We start from the raw sequence: 18,457 nt of genomic DNA on the forward strand, positions 1-18,457 counted from the left end.
AGATTTAGGACCACAGAAATTCTCCTTTGAGACCCTTCTTGCTGCACCTGGCAGGGAATCCCCGCCCCCTTTTAAATCCAAGTCAATATTTCCAGGTGTGGGGACAGGCAGGTCTTCCAACCTTGCCCCTAATGGTCACTTTTAATGGGGCAGGAGGGGAAGGCTGCTCAACTATGGAAGGAACCAGGCTCTCTAGTTAATTAACTTGATTGCCATTATCCCCTATTTGAATGTAAATTAGATTGATGGTTGAGCTTCTTCTTTGTCTTGGCTCGGCCTCCCAAAGGTCAAGTCAAGCTCTCTTCCTGCCAAGATTGTCCAGCACTGACGGCCAAGGATGAAATGGCCTGTGCATTAACATAAAAGTAACCGCATGATTGGAACAGATGGACTCAGCGTTTGCAACGGAGGAGTTGGCAAGGAGGGGGAGATCGTTGGGACCTGTGGCTCTGGGCCCCAACATCTAGGTCCAGCAGCAAGAAGGAGAGCACCCCAAGGACAAATCAGAAAATCAAATAGAGGGTTAAATGACATTGTCCGATCCAATCAGCTTGATTTGGATTCCTAAGCCAATTTGGAAAGGCTGCTGTTGTGTGTAGACAGGATCTGTGACTCGTCCAATTTGATTGCATATGAAGATTTGATCAGTTCACTTTGAGTTGAACAAGTGAGTTAAAAGTGTACACGCTGAAGGGTCCCACAACAGTACAGGAAGCCTTCAAGTCGGTGGAGCTTCTTGAACCTAACTGTCTCACTCTTTGCGTTTCTGGAAAAGTTGGACTACATATCCCATTGTCCCCAGTCAGACCTATCCCTGCTTCTTGTTCCACATGATGCAAAGATCTAGCTCTCTGGAGAAGCCTTTGATGTTAGGAAGGGTGGAAGGAAAGAGCAGAAGACCAGCAGCCAGGTAGATGGACTCCCTTGGATGCCAATGGGGGCCAGTATGGAGGGAGCAGAAGGACCAGGCTGAGTACAGAACATCACAGGGAGAGTCTAACCACGTGGTCACCAAGGGCCAATGGCTTGGCACGTAATCATCATCCTATCCTGGAAAGCCAAATCTAGCTCTCGACGTGGACGGACAGATGGAGGGAGAGAGGGATAGATGGGTAAATATTATTTTTTATTAAGAAATTTGACTATAATAGTAAAATCCTATGCAAACTAAATGTAATGGGGGAAAAAAGCATAGAAAGAAGGAGTAAAAATACAAGAAAAGGAGAAGGAAGAGAAAACTAAGAATATAATAAAGCGAAAATAAATATATGAAGAAGTGACTTCCAACCTCCATCACGACATGGTGTTTCATAATAAAACTTTTAAAAGTAAAACTAGCTATTTTTCAATCTATACAATTTTAAGTTTCCTCAAAGGGCGCCTGGCAGTTGCGGAGAGCCATCACTCCTCCCAAAGACGAGAACGAAGCGAGAAGGAGGATGGCTTGGCTGGCCGAGGATTTGGGGAACGGAAATCTGAAGTTTCTGGAGACAATCAAGACAAGGAAGATGGCCCCAAGATGACCACTGGAACGGCAGGCTGCACTCTCTGTGTACAGCTGTGCAAAGTTGCTCTGGGACCACAGCATCTCCAAGCAGGAGGAGGGACTACTCTTGAAACCCTAAGTCCAGACCTGCCCCTCTCAGCCCAGATTCTCCTGGTCACTCAATTTATTTTAAATCAGAGTCAGCCCCCCGACACACACACACACACACACACACACACACACACACACACAGACACGTTCACCATGTGAGCTCTGATTGAGAGATCCTAGCAGAAACTCCCAGCCCCCTGGAGAAAATTCTCAGCAAGGAAGGATTTCTGAATAGATGTTGCTCAGTTGTTCGGCTGACCTTTAACACAATCAGGTCCCTCTGGATCAATAGGGCTCCAAACGGAGACAAACAGACAAGAAATGAACCCATCAGTGTCACTGCTTGGAAAAACCAGAGGACCATTGATTGCGACCGCTGAAAAGAAGTTTTAGCCTTGCTCTTAAAATTAAATTTTAAAAAAAAGAATGGAGAGAGAACTAACCAGCAGCAGCAACAGACGCCCTGATTTCCTTTGATTAGAATCCTGCAGAGCGCTGAGACCCAAACAATGGATGATTAACATGCAAAATGATCCGACTCCAATTTATACGACCCCAAGGACTGCGAGTGACAAATGTCTACTATGCCAGTTGCGGGGAGCATTTGCATGCATTGACTGGATTTCCAGCGTGGGAGGGAGGGAGCTCCTTCCCCAGAAGGATTTCCTCCTCTGGAAGAGAGAGAGGGAAGTCAAAGGCCCCAGGCAGGCTGACAAGAGGGGCCAGAGAGGTGGGGGGCCTTGTCCCACCCAAGGTCAACTTTTCCTTCTTTCCCAGCACAATGAAATAAATAATGGGGTCAAGAGAGGCCAAGAAGCCAAACTCTGCAGATCAAAGGGCCGAGCATGATTGGACGAAACCAGGTACAACATAAAAAGGAAAGTGGTGCATGAATAATAAATGAGAGCCAAATGAAGGACATGCCCATTGGCTAAGAGGCTTGCCAGATCAACCAAGTCCGGATTGCTTGAACATTCAGCCTCCTAGTCTGATCCATTGATAGTGGGAAATCCGCATTTAGGGTGCAACGTCTCGCCCCCGCACGGACGCACACCTTCATTGTGCACTTCCAAAACATACACCCTTCAAATGACCACATGACATAACCTGTGGTTGCATGATGGGCCCTACACCTTAAACACTTTTTTCTAGGAAACTACTTTGGAATTCTATGTAGATGTGAATTCTAGAAAAACATACCTCCCATGTTGGACAGTATGACCTTTATTACCACTGACCAAGCAATCCTCTGTTGCTTGGGACCATGGTTTCAGAATAACCATCTATTCCCACAAAAGTAGAGGCCCTTGAGGCCGACAAGTCCACCCCCGTTCAGGAAAGGGCTCCATCCTAAAGTGTCCTAAGTCCTGCCTCAGTTTGGAGAGATCCAATAAAGACAACTTAGCACCCCTCTGGGTCACCGATTCCACCATGAAGCTGCTCTGTGAGGATGATTTTTCTGACCATCAGAAGCTGCTTTCCTGTAAATTCATTCCATTGATCCATGTCTTGACCATCTCCTCTGGGACATATTTCCAGGTATCTGAAGAGGGTGATTGTCCCTCTGCCCCAAATCCTTCTTCTCCAAACTAAACCTGCTCTCAACCCTTCAATCTCTCCTCTAGAATTTAGCTTCTCATTCCCTTCTACCTTCATGGTCCGGCTCAGAAGGATTCTGGTTCTTCTGAATCCTTCATCTAGAACTGGACACCATATTCAAGGTGGCCAAGCTAGAAGAAAATGGAAGCATCACCTCCTCTGATTTAGAAACTAGATCTTTCTGGTTGAAGCCTAAAACCATCTTTGCTTTTTTTTCCATCCAGACCTTAGAGATTTCCAATCAACTATGATCTCTATCTACAGATGACTAATTTAGATCATCAGATTCATCAGGAAGCATAATTACTTGACAGTCCCACTGGGTTATGACAGCCTCATTTTTCTGGCAATGAAAAAGAAACACCTCAAACTTTGTTCCTCTGCAACGAGACCAAAATGCCTGCTTAGGAATTCCTCTCTCCTTGCTCCAACTGTCAATTTCTCCATCAGGTCCACCAGACTGTGGCTCCCCGTAGAATGTAATTACAGAAAGAGGCCCCCTGGCAGATGTTGGCTGTTCATAAAAGGTTAAACAGAGGCGTACCTGGCTGGACTTCAAAGGATGTGATTGGGAAACCCCTGATCTGAAAGGAGACCAGGAAGTTGAAGGCTACTTCCATATGGTGACCAAGAAGATGGCAGAGTTGTCTTTGCAAAAATCACCTGTCAAGCCCCTGGGAAACCAGGGGATTCAGGCAGTTCAAATTAGAAAGATTTATTGCAACCTTAAGCTCTCTACAAGAATCTGGCCAACTAACCATCAAGGGAAATGTGTGGGAGACAAGAGAAGCATTCAAGGAGGGCTGGACCTAGATCTCACGCAGCGACTCGTGACTTATGATGTGTTTGACTCCTCCTCCCTTGAGCTCAGCCTGATCATCTCCTACATCACGAAGAACCAAGTGTGATGGGGAGGAGGCTTTATGTGGTAACAGGGAAAGGTGCCAGACTTTCTTGGTCTCTCAGGGGTTCAGCTGGCTGCCCCCCTCCCCAGGGGGCTTCCAGAAGGGTGCATCAAGTGCTGAGTCTCTTGGGCCAAACCCAGCTTGGTGAAAGATGCCCCGTTAGGCAGCAGAAGCTGGCGTGCCATCTGGCGTCATGCTTGGTCCACACCTGGGCTGAGTGCCTGGGGTTTCTATGGCAACCTTATTCCTAGGAAACCTGTTGGCAGAGAGTTACAGGCTTTTAAGAGCTCCAACAAGGTAAAAAGGAAACCCTATCGATTCATTAGCAACAGGTTCCCATAGTAACCTGGGTGGAACTTGTTTTAATAATTTAATTCCTCTCTCCCACCCCTCAAGTATAGCATTTTGCCCTCTGGGCCATCTTATTCCTTGCAGGGGAGGGGGTGTCAAACATCTTACAAGAGGATCTGTTTGTGGTGGGGGGAGGGGAACATTGTGGTCTCACTTTCAGGTAAGCCAGCTTCTGAAATGCAAGACGACAAAACTTTGAAATGTCAGCTCACACCTTTTCTGTGAATGTAAGACTTTGCACTGCAACAAGGGGGAAGCGAAATATCACAGAACAACAATACAACTTGAAGAGATACAGATGGTCTCTTTTCAATCTGTTCCAGACGCATAGGTAAAAATGCAGGACAGGGCTGGCTGGGGAATTCTGGGAGTTGAAATCCATCCATTTTAAAGTTGCTGAGGTTGAGAAATGATAGATAGGAAGACAGACAGAGAGACAAGTGTTTTGCAACCTTGCCAACTTTACAATAAGTGGACTTCAACTCCCAGAATTTCCCAGCCAGGAGGTGTTGAAACTCAACTTTTGCGTGTGAGCTTATAGCGATATCAATAACACTTAGACTTCTGTACCTCTTCACAGTGCTTTACAGCCTCTGGCCCCCAACGATCTGGGTCCTCATTTTGCCAACTTTGGAAGGATGCAAGACTGAGTCAACCTTGAGCCAGTGAGAATCGAACTGCTGGCAGTGGTCAGAATCAGCCTCCAGTCCTGCATTCTAATCACTGTGTCGCCGTGGCTCTTAGATGATCTAATAGCAGCAAGAAGATGGCAAATTGCAATGGTTTTGCAAATTAAATAGGTCCTATTTTTCATCTTTTAGGCTGCTTTAGCCAACGCCAATACTATTGATTTCTCCATCAGCTCTTTTACTGTGCTGGCCATATGATCCAAAACCGAAAGGGAAGCTTGTGCCAAGTTTGGCTAGACCAGGAAAGCTGGTCTCCAAGTATTTCTTAACATAAAAATATTCATGAGGCAGAAGGGGTTTCAAGAGATAAATATATTAAGGGGACTTTTTTTTCCATGCTTTTCTGTCCCAGGGAAGGAGAAACATGAACTTTCTAACATGCAAAAAGCAAAGCCAAGGAAAGGATCTCCTCACTAAGACGAAGCATAGGTTCCATTTTACACCAGAACCCTTTGGGCCTCCTGCAGAGATGTGACTATTTCAAGGAGCAGGTTAGGAGAGAAAAATAGCCAAGACCTGAAGCAGAAACAGCATCTGGAGACCCACAAGGGGCTGGAGTAAAGCACCTTGTCTGGAATGAGAATCTTTCACTGGCCTCTGTCAGGACTGTCGCCAACAGACCAGAAGACATCTAACATTCCTTATGGATTTTCCCATGAAAAGTTCTCCAGATCTTCTTTCATTTCACTTCTCAGCCTTTCTCCGTGCAGGTAGGACAGAAGGACCCCCATTGCTCATCACCCAATATGGTCCTTCCAGCCCCCTCCTCAATCCTTACTGCAGACTTTCCCAACTTGATAGCAACTTCCACTGTCATCAGCCAACCAGATCCGAGCTACCTTAAGAGAAATAAGGGCTAGAGAGAAGAGAGGCATTTTTCAAAGCAAGGATCACCCTTGCCACCACTATATATGGAGCGGCTGAAGATGTGAACACCCACTCACCCTCTTTTAGGCAGGCATTGTTTCAGCAGCCCAATCTTTGCCTGGGGAAAAAGAAAACTTACATTCATGAAATCTTCTCCCATGCTCTCTGTTGACTCCACTAATCAAAACGACTTTGCACATCCAAGCTAACAAGCGCATATGTCTCTCTTGGGCCAGCTGACACTGTGCATTCCACAATCCAGGGCATCCAGGCACAATTAGAAAATGTAGAACAACTCACTCTACCCTCCCTCGCGATGAAGCATACAAAATTGCCAATTTCATGGTTGAAGCTTCTCTTCGCTCTATCTTGCTTGTAAGTGCTGTGTCTCTCCCCACCCGCCATCAGCCCTTGACAGCACCGTTAGCCATGCATTGTGGCATGGCGGTTGACAGAGGTAAGAAGGAGAAGGCTGAAATGTTGACCAAAGTTGAGTGGATAAACAAGAGGGGGATGCAAACCAAAGCTCTCCTAGAACTAAGGTTAAAAACTTATTTACTGTAGATGCAGATTTCTTTCTCGGACTTCATGGGGTTTGGAACATGACATCCCAAATGGAAAAAGCCGATGGGAGAAAAGTAGGGTGCGCACAAGACCCTGCAAAGAGTTGTATGTCTCTCTGTGTATGTGTTTAGTGGAAATGCCCTCAAGAAGCTCCCCAAACCTACCAAGAACTTCCCCTGTATGAATTGGGAAGTAAAGAGAGTGAATAAGCTGGATTTAGCATATTCTTTCCACCGAGGAACTACCTTCTCAAGTCCAGCTCTTTCGGGGTTCTGTAATTTTGTTCTGTCCTTATCTTCTCTGGTCCCAGCAGTGCCCCTCCATTATCACAAAATTGTTGTTCAGATGCCAAACCATCGCTGGCACGAAGGAAGAGGATTTAAGAAGACTAAACAACACCTGATGGTACAGAGGCCTCTTCAGAGATTGAGACAAAAGGACCCAACTGGCGGGAGAAACTTCTCTGGCTGATAAAAACAAGGCCATTTATTGGACTCATTCTTAAACTGAGATGTACACTGTTGAACAGTGATGATATACATTCCATTTCGTCCACAAGCTTGGAAGCTTTTCAGAGCGTCTCTCCAGATCTACTGGTGTTTTGATAAGAGACAGTTAAATGAATTCCAGTGTAAACAGAGGCCACATTTTGTGTGCACAACAGCTGTGACTGGTGCATTAAAAGTATCCTCCTCCGTCTATCTGCCCCATCGTGCTGAGCAGCCGCCAACAGGCCTTGCGAGCGGCCCTTTTCTCCCCTTGCTGAGCTTGGCTGAGGGTAACTTATGGCTCCCGGCAACGTAAATGAGGTGGGGCTCAAGAGGGGAGAGGCTTCCGCTTGGTCAGGATCTGAGCTCTGTCAGACTCAAGCCAGACTCAGCAGTCAGGGGATTCCCCTGCCTTTAAGGGCTGGGGGAACTGCAGCCGAGGATGTCTCTGCTATAGACCAGACATTTAAATGCTCCTTTCAGGGGACCTTTCAGAGTACCCAAAGGCAGACACAACACTGTGCGTTGTACAATGTACATCCACTGGGACGGAACGAAAACCACTGGCCAGGCCGCCACACGCCACGCCCACCAATTCCTCAAAGCCTGGTATTCAACCAATGGATCTAGCAACAAACATCTCCATCTGGAGCCAGCTACGAGCCCATCAGGAGCCGCGTCAATCGAGCGGCACCGGCCACCTCTTCGCTTGGTGTGAAAAGCAGGCAAAAGTCACTTTTTTCAATTATGCCGTAACTTCAAACAGTCACTAAATGAACTGTTGTAAGTCAAGGACTGTCTGTCTGTCTGTGTTTATCTCTCTCTCTCTCTCTCTCTCTCTCTCTCTAAGTCTCAGCAAGAATGAGATTGGCTGCCTTGCAATGCACACCCCGACCAGAGGGGGGCAGTAGAAACGCTCCCTGCAGCTTCTGATCCACAGGAATGGACTGTCCTGCAGTTCAAACTCCTGCCAGATTCTCCAGCTTGGACATCTTGGACATCTTTGTGGGTTTTCTTCTGATACGCGGTGCTTCTTTCCCTCCACAGCTTCACACGGAACTGATCATCTGGAGTAACGGGACATGACGTAGCTGCGAGCAAATGGCACCCGATGCGTCCTACAGTGTGATGGGAGCTGAGTGCACAGCCGATCAGATGTCACGTTTTATTTCTGCTAAAACCCAAACTGCCGAGAAAATCCGAGCGAAACGTTCCAGTTCCAAGTTTACAAAAGGGCTCAACTAAGGATTTAATGTTCGTGTTTCTGACTATGTGCACGGTCCAGATTTGGAAAGCCGCTGTCCAGTTTGTCCAGTATTGGGAAACTCAGAGGGACCGCAAAGGATTTCATTCAGTTTTAGAAAGAATCCAATCGCTTCCATCTCACGCTTGGACTGAAGAAAGCGCACTCGATTTTCTTTGCTGTACTGTGGCGGCTGCATCTTCAGAGAAGCCTCAGCTTTGTCCAGGCCAGGCCACTCTCTAATCTCAAGGTGGACGAAGAACAGGAATTTTGCACGTGTCCAGGGAAACCTCCCAAATAAGTCTGGCCATTAATGATTCTCCTGTGCCTGATGTAGTTTGGCCTCCTCCCTCACAGCTGCTTCAGCCAGGAGAGAGAGAGAGAGAGAGAGAAGGAGTGAAAAATAGGAAGAGTCTGCAGACGTGGACTAATCCTCCCCTCTGTTTTTCTCTTGCTGGGGGCCACAAAGAGCTGACAGTCCAGGTTGGGGGGACCAATGGTAGGTGGGCAAACCCTTGGCCTTGGTCCACGTAGACATTGGGTGCCCCTCTGGTCATCCCCATATTTTGCAACCGGCAAGTGGGGCGTCCATTTTCCTTGCAAGTGGCATCTTACGTACAAACTGCTGGATGCAGTAGATGGAATGCAATGACATGTCCCATGCTCCCCTGCACCTCCACCTGCCCTTAACAGGACAAGCACCATGGTTACTTTGCAGCTGTGTTTTCCTTTTAAGCGGAGAAGGACCTCTTTGGAGTCAGACAGAACTCAGTTTGAAGCCCTCAGAGGCTCCCGATCTGCTGCCTTGGAATCCTGGGTCTATTTCCAAAGAGAAATTATGGCTTAGACAGCTCTGAGGCGTTCCTCTTTTTATGGCAGCCTCATAAAACGTTTTAGGAGATTCTTCCCTGTTGTCCAGAGCCTCGAACAGGCGTCCAGAACAGGAGCCCTTTTGTAAACACATCCCCAGCCAATGCTCGGGAGAAGAGAAGGCCAGGCCAGGGTCCTCGGGGGACGGGCAAACCAGCAGCCCTCTGAGTTTCAGCTGGTCTTTTGTCCAGGGCAACTCGCCACTTTAGCGTCAAAGAAATAGTGGAATCGAATCATTAAAGAAAATATGCCAAAAGAGGAGGGACAAAATGAAATGTGAATGACAAAAATTAAAGTTTTAATTATTTTAAATAATTAAATTGAATTGTTGAATTGTTCTGCAGCAAGATGATCGGGGCAAGTTGGCCGTGGTGAGTTGTCCCGTTCCGTTGAGGATTGAGGGAATGAGTCTTTCCCCCCAAGCTAAAAGGACAGCTTCCTTGCACCTCTGTCTCATTATTTTAGGACTGATCCAATCATCGTCACCTCTGATTAGTGCTGGGAAGGCCCTGTGGTCACTCCTGTCCTGGGCTGGAGAAAGCAACATGACTGACCAAAGGCAGCTGCCTGCATTCCTCTGGCCGAGCTGGTGGAAAGCAGCCTGCTGGGCAATAAGATAACCCTGGAGGCCAGGATCCATTTTGGCAGCAGCCCACCTTGTCCCACTGCAGTTCGCATCATCTCCTGCCAATGTGAACGTGATTGGTGATCTAACACATGAGAGAGAGAGTTTACTTGAAGGAGGACCAAGTATTAACCGGGGCTGTTTGTTGTCTTAAACAGACTCAATCTAACCTAGTTTGTAGGGTTGATGGAAGATAAAACCCAGCTGACCTTGGCTTACCTCTCTTTTCTCCCTGTTCCTCCAAGAAAGCCCAGTTTCGCCTGCACCACCCATAAAACTCATCCAGACCTCAGCAAGCCACCCAGTTACAAAACTTTCCGGTGCATCTCAGCAAACGCACATCCGATTCCACCCTCAGGGCCTTTATAAATAGTCTGATGCAGCAGAAGCCGATGAAAGTTGACGAAGCAGCTCAGTTCACATCATCTTTGAACCCTTATGCTCTCTCCCCCCCTCCCAGAGAGCGTGATCCTGCCCCACCCGGGAAGGAAGGAACTTTCAAGCTAGGATCTGTAACCCTGTATCTGCAGTGGGGCCCACGGCTTCAGAGGAGACCCACAATCTGGTTGAAGGAGAAGGCTGCTGGATGGATGCCCTGTGAAATAATGTGTGGGCGCACAACTCTGCTGAAAATCTGTCCCCCTTAACAGCCCCACTCCTAAGAGTCGAAGCAACTTTCCACACTAATGAGCAACTTTTTAACTGCCTTCTATTTTCTTATCTAACAGATGTTAATAGCCTGCAGCTCAGAGAAGGATTTATAGCACCTTTACAAAATGTGTATTTCGGTTGGCAGCAGCAGCATCGTCACCCAGAAAAGCATCCCGACCAGACATCCATCTGGGGGAAAAAGGTGTTCCAAAAAGCACCGAGTCCACCAATGTAGGTCTCCAAAGATCCCTCAAAAGTTCTCTGCCTACATGGTCAGCTTCAGCTTAGCTTGACCAACAAATCCTTCACAGGTTGTCTTTTACTTTAAAACAGTGTCTCCCTATGAAAACACTCAAACAACCTGCACGGGACTGGCTGGTCAGGAGAAGGGCATCAGCAGGCATAAAGTTGTGCCTTGGACACCAGGTCTCCAGGAAGTCTCCAGGTTGCCTTCCGCTCTCCAGCTGGGCGAGGACTAGAGGCAGCCCTGCAAGGCTTCTCCAAGCCATCTTTCAAATTGGTGGGCCGAGAAATTGGGTGGACGATGAGAAACCAGCGGCCGCACCATCCCAGCCCAGAAAAGCTTCCTTGCAATGTCTTCTCATGGACCGAGGGCCGGTGGGAGAAGTGGGGAGGACCACAGAGGGCTAAAGAAAGGAAACGCCTGCCATGCTGCCTTTGAAAGCTCCTGGCTAAATATCTGCAAGAACACAACGCTTCTCTTTGTAAACCCAGCGCTCTTTGAAGGACAGCTGGCAGGGAAGCAATCGGGAGAATGTCTCACTGCAGCAACAGTTTGTGTTAGTTTGAAGACTGAGGATATCTGGGATATCTGCAGGGCGCCCAGCTGGTGGAACAGGGCGTCCTTTGCTTAAGAAAACCGCCACTTTCCTATTCAGGGTGAAAACTGCTCAGGATCTCCAAACCAGGATACGAGTGAAATCCTGAAGAGGCTCCTTCTCTCCCCAAACTGCTCAAATGCCTGGCCCCTGACCCGGCCATGGACAGATGGTGTGGACAACTGGCCAGCCCAGGGGGCCCAAAGGCTTTTTTTAGCCAGCTATAATCGTGCGGCCACCCCCTCCGCCTCTTGGCCCTGCACACCACCCCGGAGAAGACCCCACCTGCTCCCCCAGGAGGAGAGACGGGGCTCCTTCGGGGCTTGCAACTGCTTGGAGTGTTAGGCGCCTGTCCTTCAAAGGCTGCCTGTCCTCCAGGCAGATCAACCTTTGGGGATGGAGGAGTCTGACTTCAACCCAATCTCTAGCCTCCTGGTGGAAGAAAAGGGACAATGCGCACCTTGGCAGGTGACCAGGAAGGTATTCTGCAGAAGCAGAGGAGCTGGGAATACCAGCACTTGGGCCACACAGAGACCCCTTACTCTGCTTTCAGACTCCATGCCAGCACCTGGGATGCTGGGAGACCCTGGAGTAAAATCAGCCCTCCATGTCCTGAGGTGATCTACTGGTTAGGAATTTCTGGGGAGAATGAGCAGAAGATCACTACTCCATTTCGAGGCTTCTGCTCAGCTGCCGTGATCCACAAGAGCAGCAGGCAACGTCCCGGGGAGTCTCCGGGCATTTTCCCTGGAGACGCCTCAGGTCTACGTTCAACCACCTGTTGAAGGAGCCAGTGGTGACCTCGCTTCCCACCCCTTCAGTCTTGGCCAAGAAGGCCATTTTCAACCCTCAAGTATTGACACAGCCTAGGCAGTCAACCCGCCAGAGCATTTTTCCTAGAAGCATCATGGTACCTCATAACAGAAACCATTGGAAATGCCTCCTCCTCCTCCTCCTTGAAATAACTTGCCATAAAAAGCCCCCCCAAAGCCCCACACCATCCAAGACACCATCCCTTCTTACAATGCTTCTTGCTCAGCCCACCTCCCTTCTCTTCCTCCTCTTGACAACTTTCAGAAAACTCTGTCCAGAGTGGCTTTTAAAGCTTATGGTTTATTTATTTGCTGTTTCAGGTCCTGACCCGCATTGCCTTCCCTGATTGTGGGCCGGCCATTCAGTGGATGGTTCTTCCCCTTTGACCCTCCAGCCCTGCTCGCTCTGGGTGGGCAGAGGGGGAGGGGTCTGCATTCCTCCAGGTGGCTTCAGCAGCTCATCCAGCATCGCTCTGGGCACGTGAGCGTGACCTGGATTCTCACACCTTGCGCTGCTCATGACAACGCAGCCCCCAATCCAGTCCCCAGTGGGTGTCTGGGCTTTGCTGTGACTTGGGTGGGAAAACCCACCTGATGGAAACGGGCAATGCCATCGCTTCATTGAAGCACATGCCAAACACCGCCCGGTCCCCAGGCTCTGATTCAGGCGTCTCTTAAAGCAAAGCAACAGAGCAGCCACCTCGGGTCTAGGACAACCGCTCTCTGCTGAAGGGTAAGTCCCACATCCTCAGCAGGTCTCACGCAGCGGACCCAAGGTGACACTCGGAAGAGGAAACACAGGCCGGCTCGGGAAATGAGACCTTCAACAACCACGGGGGTTTTGGCTTGCTTTGAGCCGTCCCAGGACAGTCCTAATTATGTCAAAAAACTGAGAATGCACAGAAAACCTGTAGAAATTCACGTCCCTGAATATATAGGTGTATATATCTTCCCCCTGTCCCAGACCATAAATATTTAAAGTCAATGATTCATGAAGGAAGTAGGGAGACAAGAATTTCTGCCTGACAAATATATCACAAATTAACTGCCAGCTAAATGAGAAAATTCTTTTGCTTGGGGGGGGGGGGGAAAGAACAAGGGGCAGGCTGGAGAGGAGAAGCTTGCTGGGCTGAGGCTCCAGAATGCAGTTGGAGTCGAGTCATCTCAAGACTTGGTTCAACACAAGTCAATGTTCATGGCCAAAAGTTGATTGAGTCTTCAAACTAATTCACATCTGGATTTGCCTCGATTCAGTGATTCAGATTGAAAGTTCACTGCCAAGGAGAGATTCAATTGCTCTGGAATCAGAGCTTCAGACCAAAACTTTGCCCACGCCGTCTGTTTTGGTTCGCTTGCAGTGATGTTAATCAAGCAGATACTCTGGCCTTGAGTTAGCCCTCAACCCAACAGGCCAATTATGGACTCTGGAGCTGGTCTTCAGCTGGTGAGTGGTGGTCTTGATGGATGGGCAGCAGGAGAAGACCTTGGCACAGTCTGGAGCTTCTACTGACTCTCCAGAAGTTTTAAACAAGGAAGGAGTTCACACACCAAACCAAGCCACGATTTGTCCCTACTATGCTTTGTTGAACAAGCCACAACGTTCTGTTTGCATACAGCTGCCCTACTGACTACTTAAACATCACAATGGCTGAGTACACAAATGGCACCAACCCAAGTTACTTGCATTTTGGCTTTGTGTGAATTGGGTGGTTCTCAGCGCTGAGAGACTCCCGCAAAATGGGGTGGGATGTCAGTGAACAAAATGGAGCCATACTGGGAACCACACCGAGTCCTCATTGCGGGTCTTTGTCTGTTTAGAGCAGGGGTCTCCAAACGTGGCAACTCTAAGACGCGTGGACTTCCACTCTCAGAATTCCCCAGCCAGCATAGAATTCTGGGAGTTGAAGTCCACAAGTCTTAAAGGTGCCAAGTTTGGAGACCCCTGGTTTAGAATACTGTTCAGCCCCCCCCAGCCTGGGAACCATCACTCCCTGCCTCACCCAGTAGCCTACAGAAAGGAGTACACTAAGCATGTGCAAAGTGCCCTAGTCTTTGGGCGGATAGGCCACCTGTTCACATACCCCACCCTGAAACCTTTTGCTCAACCTTTCTATCTGGAGATGGGTTTGCCCATCCTACAAAAAGTGTTTTCCAAATAGGCCACTCAGCTCACGCAACTCTTGAGCTGCAACCCCCGCACATTACAAGCCCTACGATCTTGGCACATCGCTCAGACCCTCCACAAGTAACCCTTTCCCTCTCTGCCCCACCCGCCTGCTGGCTTCTACAGCCCGTGGGAGAGACGGCGCACCATTCGGGACAAGGAAAAGTGGCCACGCATTGCGGAAGGCAGCCTGCGCACTGACGCACTGAAGGCAGGAAGTGTTTGCCGAGCGCCTTGCCAGGGCAGCGATGTAATGCACCGTAGGCATGTACCCTCTTTGGATACATCTGGCATTCGGTCCCCGCCCCCTTCCTCCCCGTTGTTAAGTCGAAGAGACTTCTGGCACAAAACAGCCCATTACTACCAATTAGAGTTTCTGAATCAGGAGTAGGCAATATTCTAATGCACAAACAGAAGATGGTTTTTGTAAATCTGCCACGTCCTCCTGGTAGGCAGGCGTGCAATGTCCTCCCCATCCCCTCCCCCCCCCCCGACTTCTGGAGACAGGTGCTTTTGGGTGCTTTGCTGGCTCTGGTTTCAGACCACCCCTCCAGCTCCTCTCATCATCCATCTTTCTGTCATGCTGCCTTTTTAAAGAGCCCCAGAAATGCTTTGATGGCATTCCTTCTGAGGGTCTTCCCCCCACACACACACACACACCCCTGAGCCAGCAGTTCTGCTCCAGACACGGGACTGTGTCTAGAGTGATGCAGTTTGCGTTCAGCCATTGGGGGGCAGGAGGAGGAGATTTGGGAGGGGTCAGTTGGCCCCCCAGGATGTCTCTCTGATTTCTGGGCCCTCAACCACCCAAAGGGCCATGTTGTCTGATTGCAGCCCCTGGAAAGCTGAGGCAGAGAGCAGCTGTTTGGGGAACCAAGATGTGTTCAAAGGCTGGCTGCACTCTATGCTGGGCGTGGCAGCCAGCTCTGAGGGGGTGCCCAAGGGCAGGCACTGGGCATGTTGGGGGTGGTGGTGATGGTGGCTCCCTTGAAGAGCAAAAGCAACTGGTGGGTGTCTCAATCAGGTGGGGGGGGGGGTCAAAGGCAGCCACACCAAATCAACACCTGTGCGTTCACACAGTAGACTGTGAGGGAAGGCAATAAGCCAGGATCTGTTCAGGCTTGCAGCTTGCCACAGAACAAAGGAAGCTGCAGAAGGACAGGAAGGGGGGGTGGAAATCTCTCCCCAGTTCTATATAAATTCCTCATTAGCATCCGCTGGCTTTCTCCAACTTGGCTACTTTAAGATGAGTGGACCAACTCCCAGAATTCCTCAGCCAGCAAAGCTAACACTCTGCTTGGAACCTGTAGCCCCCCCGCCTTAACCCCCCAATCTCTGAGATGCAAAACCCCCAAGCGAGAAGCACGTGCAGCCTGAGAAAGTTCCTGGGGCAGCTGCTTACTCCGCCAGGTGGGACCACAGAAGTCAAGATGGTGGAAGCTCCGGAAATGGCCGGGCCCGTCTTGGCCCCCAGCTCGTTGCCCCTGACCCCCCACCCTTGCCCTCTGCATCTCGGCTGAAACCCCACTTCTTGCCCCTCGGCCCTGCGGTCCCCCTCCCTGGAAGCCAGAGAGATCCTGGGCAGGGCTCCCTCTCTTTGGGGCCCCTTCAGGAGGGCCCGGACCTCAAGTCTCCCCACTCTCCCTGCCAATGTCCAGCCCAGCCCAGGCACAAGGGAGTACGTGGCGTGGTTGGTGCGCTTCCTCCCTTGCCAAAAATGGCTTTGAGGAGTGGATGCTCGCAGGCTGCTAACTCCATTCAGCGGCGGCGAGGAGGCCCCGCTTAACTAAAGTGGGATCAATAAGTATCGTATTAATAAATCATAGGCACCGGGATCCTGGCAGAACATAGGCACAAGAGTTCGGCAGGTAGCAAGCAAGCGCTGGGTGTCTCCAGAGGCCTCGGGGTCACGAGGGAGGGGGAGACTTCTCACCAGGCTGCCCATCGAGGCCCCTCCCCCCATCCTGGAGAGGGAAGTGGGGGGGAGGTAGGGGGGCTCTGTGAAGGAAGTAATGCCTCAGCCAGGTTCACACATTGCAAGACTGGCTGTAACGTCATCCTTTTTCAGTGCCGTTGTAAATTTGAACAGTCCCTAAATGAACCATTGTAATTCGAGGACTACCTGTAGCACATGTTCAGCTGCACGGTGGGTAAATCAGAGATTAGGGCTTAAAAGATTGCACGGATCCAGCCAATTACAGCCCACTGAATACATCCTGCCTAACAAGCCACTATGGAGCGAGCCGGGCAAAGCCTGCTGGGGGCTCCTCTTCAAGTCCCTCCCCTCCTTTGATCGGGGCTTAGACAGGCCGCTAATTGAGGCACAGCCTCCCTCTTTCACGCTTTGCTTAGAGGTCTTTGCAGGAAGCCACTCAGCCTCCTGGCACTTGAGCCACGGGGGTTCCTGAGAAAGCTGCTGGGAATCCGTGGCACTGTTTTCCCACAAAGCTACTACAACTCCCAGCATTCCCCAGGAAATGCAAACAATTGCATCGTTAAATTGAGACAGCAGCCTGGATCTGCCCTTAGGCTGGAAACGGAGAAAAGTCTTGATTTGGGACATCATTCTAACCTGTCGTTCCCGTGATTCCCTGAATAAGTCACAATGTCTGGTTTTACATGTTACACTAGTCACACATCAAACAAACCACTTTATGGCTTGGCATTAAGTTCAGACTGGGCCCCTGCAGACTCCTAGATCCAGTTGATCCAAAAAAACCTAGTAAATGGGAAAGGATTCCTTGCTCAGAGTGTGGGAATCTCTAAGTGTGTGCGTGCGTCAGTGCATCACATGATTCCTCGTAGGACATGCCTATCTACTTTTCCACCAGGGACTGGATTACGAATGTGCAGCCACACCATTGGAAGTGGAGAGCCACATCACCACCAAAAAGAAACCATCATTCAGCACTCTAGAGATACAACACGCCATTTCCAGCGTTGACTGCAAAGTATTTAGGTTGTATAATTATCACTGAAAGTAGGTAAATTCTCACCGCTTGTGTTCCTCAGTTTTTCAGGTCAATGCTACAAAGCGCTTTCTTGCAATTAGACAACCAGAGAAAAGTCACAGTGCACACAATGGTTTGACAGCCGAACAAACCACGAAATAATGCTGAACATTTCAAAATTCAACCTTCAGTCCCGATTCTCTTTCTCCGAGGTGGCCTCACCCTGTGCCCCATTTTTGTTTTTTTCCTGTCTCACGGACGATCACAGCAAAGCAACCACCTGGACTGTCCCCCACCCTGACCTGTCCTTTTTATGGATTCATACAAACAGCCCGGCTTAATCCCAGAGTGGCCGCATGACCCAAACTCTTCCCAGGTTGAAGACCAATCAACATGCTGACCTCTTTCAAGATGACCAACATCCAAACCAGAGAATGGTGAGGAAGGTTCAATCCAGCCAACAAACCACAAGGCCACATGGACCAGCCAGAAGGAGGAAGGATATGGACTACAGACCAGTTTGAGGCACCAGCTGCGTGGTCGCGTGGTCTGGCTGAAGCAGAAGAAGACGGTGGAGGCCAGCGCAGGGTAGGGGAGCTGGTGGTCTCCCTCATGGGCTGGATCCCGGGTGGACGAACCTGCTGAGGCCAAACTGTCCTGGATGGACTTGCAAGCGCTGAAGGTATCCTCATCTTTCTCCTCTCCAGATTGGGGGAGCTGGCTGGGGGCCTGGCCAGACGCTATGGGGACCCGCACTTCATCCCTGGACAGTGGCTGGAAGGAAGCTCTCCTCTCGCCATCAGTCATGATAGCAGCTGGCTCCTGAGGGGGTGAAAGGAGAGAGTCAGGGGCAGAGAACTTGTGGGGTCCGTGGAGAAAGCCCAAATTGGTCTTGGGATGGAACACCAACGCCACGGCTGATGCTGCTGCTCCCAAAACACATTAACCCTGTGATGACTTTAGGCAAGAGATGCCTCCCTTCTCCAGGCCCAGATCTCGGTTCAGCTTTGAATGGAAAAGAGCAGACACCCACCCTGGTGGGGGCAAGGAGACCGTGGCCCTTCAGCTGATTGAAGGGTCAAGCTAAGATCAGCTTGAGGGTTAACTTAATGGACCAGACATCAGCACTAATGTCAGGTAGGGATTCTTAAACAGAATGAAAAGTAGGACTGGGGAGGGGGGAAGGGAAGGTCTGTTGTGGGGAGGGAGACAAAGGCTCGGGAGGCGGGTACAGAGCTATGC

At 49.7% G+C, this 18,457-nt stretch overlaps 1 protein-coding gene across 1 annotated transcript in view; it reads right to left on the reverse strand.

The window, feature by feature from the left end:
- Positions 1-18,178, reverse strand: part of CACNA1H (calcium voltage-gated channel subunit alpha1 H) — a gene marked incomplete at its 3' end in the record, with an annotated part of 118,737 nt that extends 100,559 nt beyond the window's left edge. Inside the window, 1 exon segment of the mRNA XM_083372558.1 lies at positions 17,685-18,178. Coding sequence (XP_083228684.1) covers positions 17,685-18,022 — 338 coding nt within the window. The 5' untranslated portion in view covers positions 18,023-18,178.
- Positions 18,179-18,457: the final 279 nt, after the last annotated feature.

This window comes from Vipera ursinii (genome assembly GCF_947247035.1).
Source record: "Vipera ursinii genome assembly, chromosome: 13".
Taxonomy (NCBI): Eukaryota; Metazoa; Chordata; class Lepidosauria; order Squamata; family Viperidae; genus Vipera; species Vipera ursinii.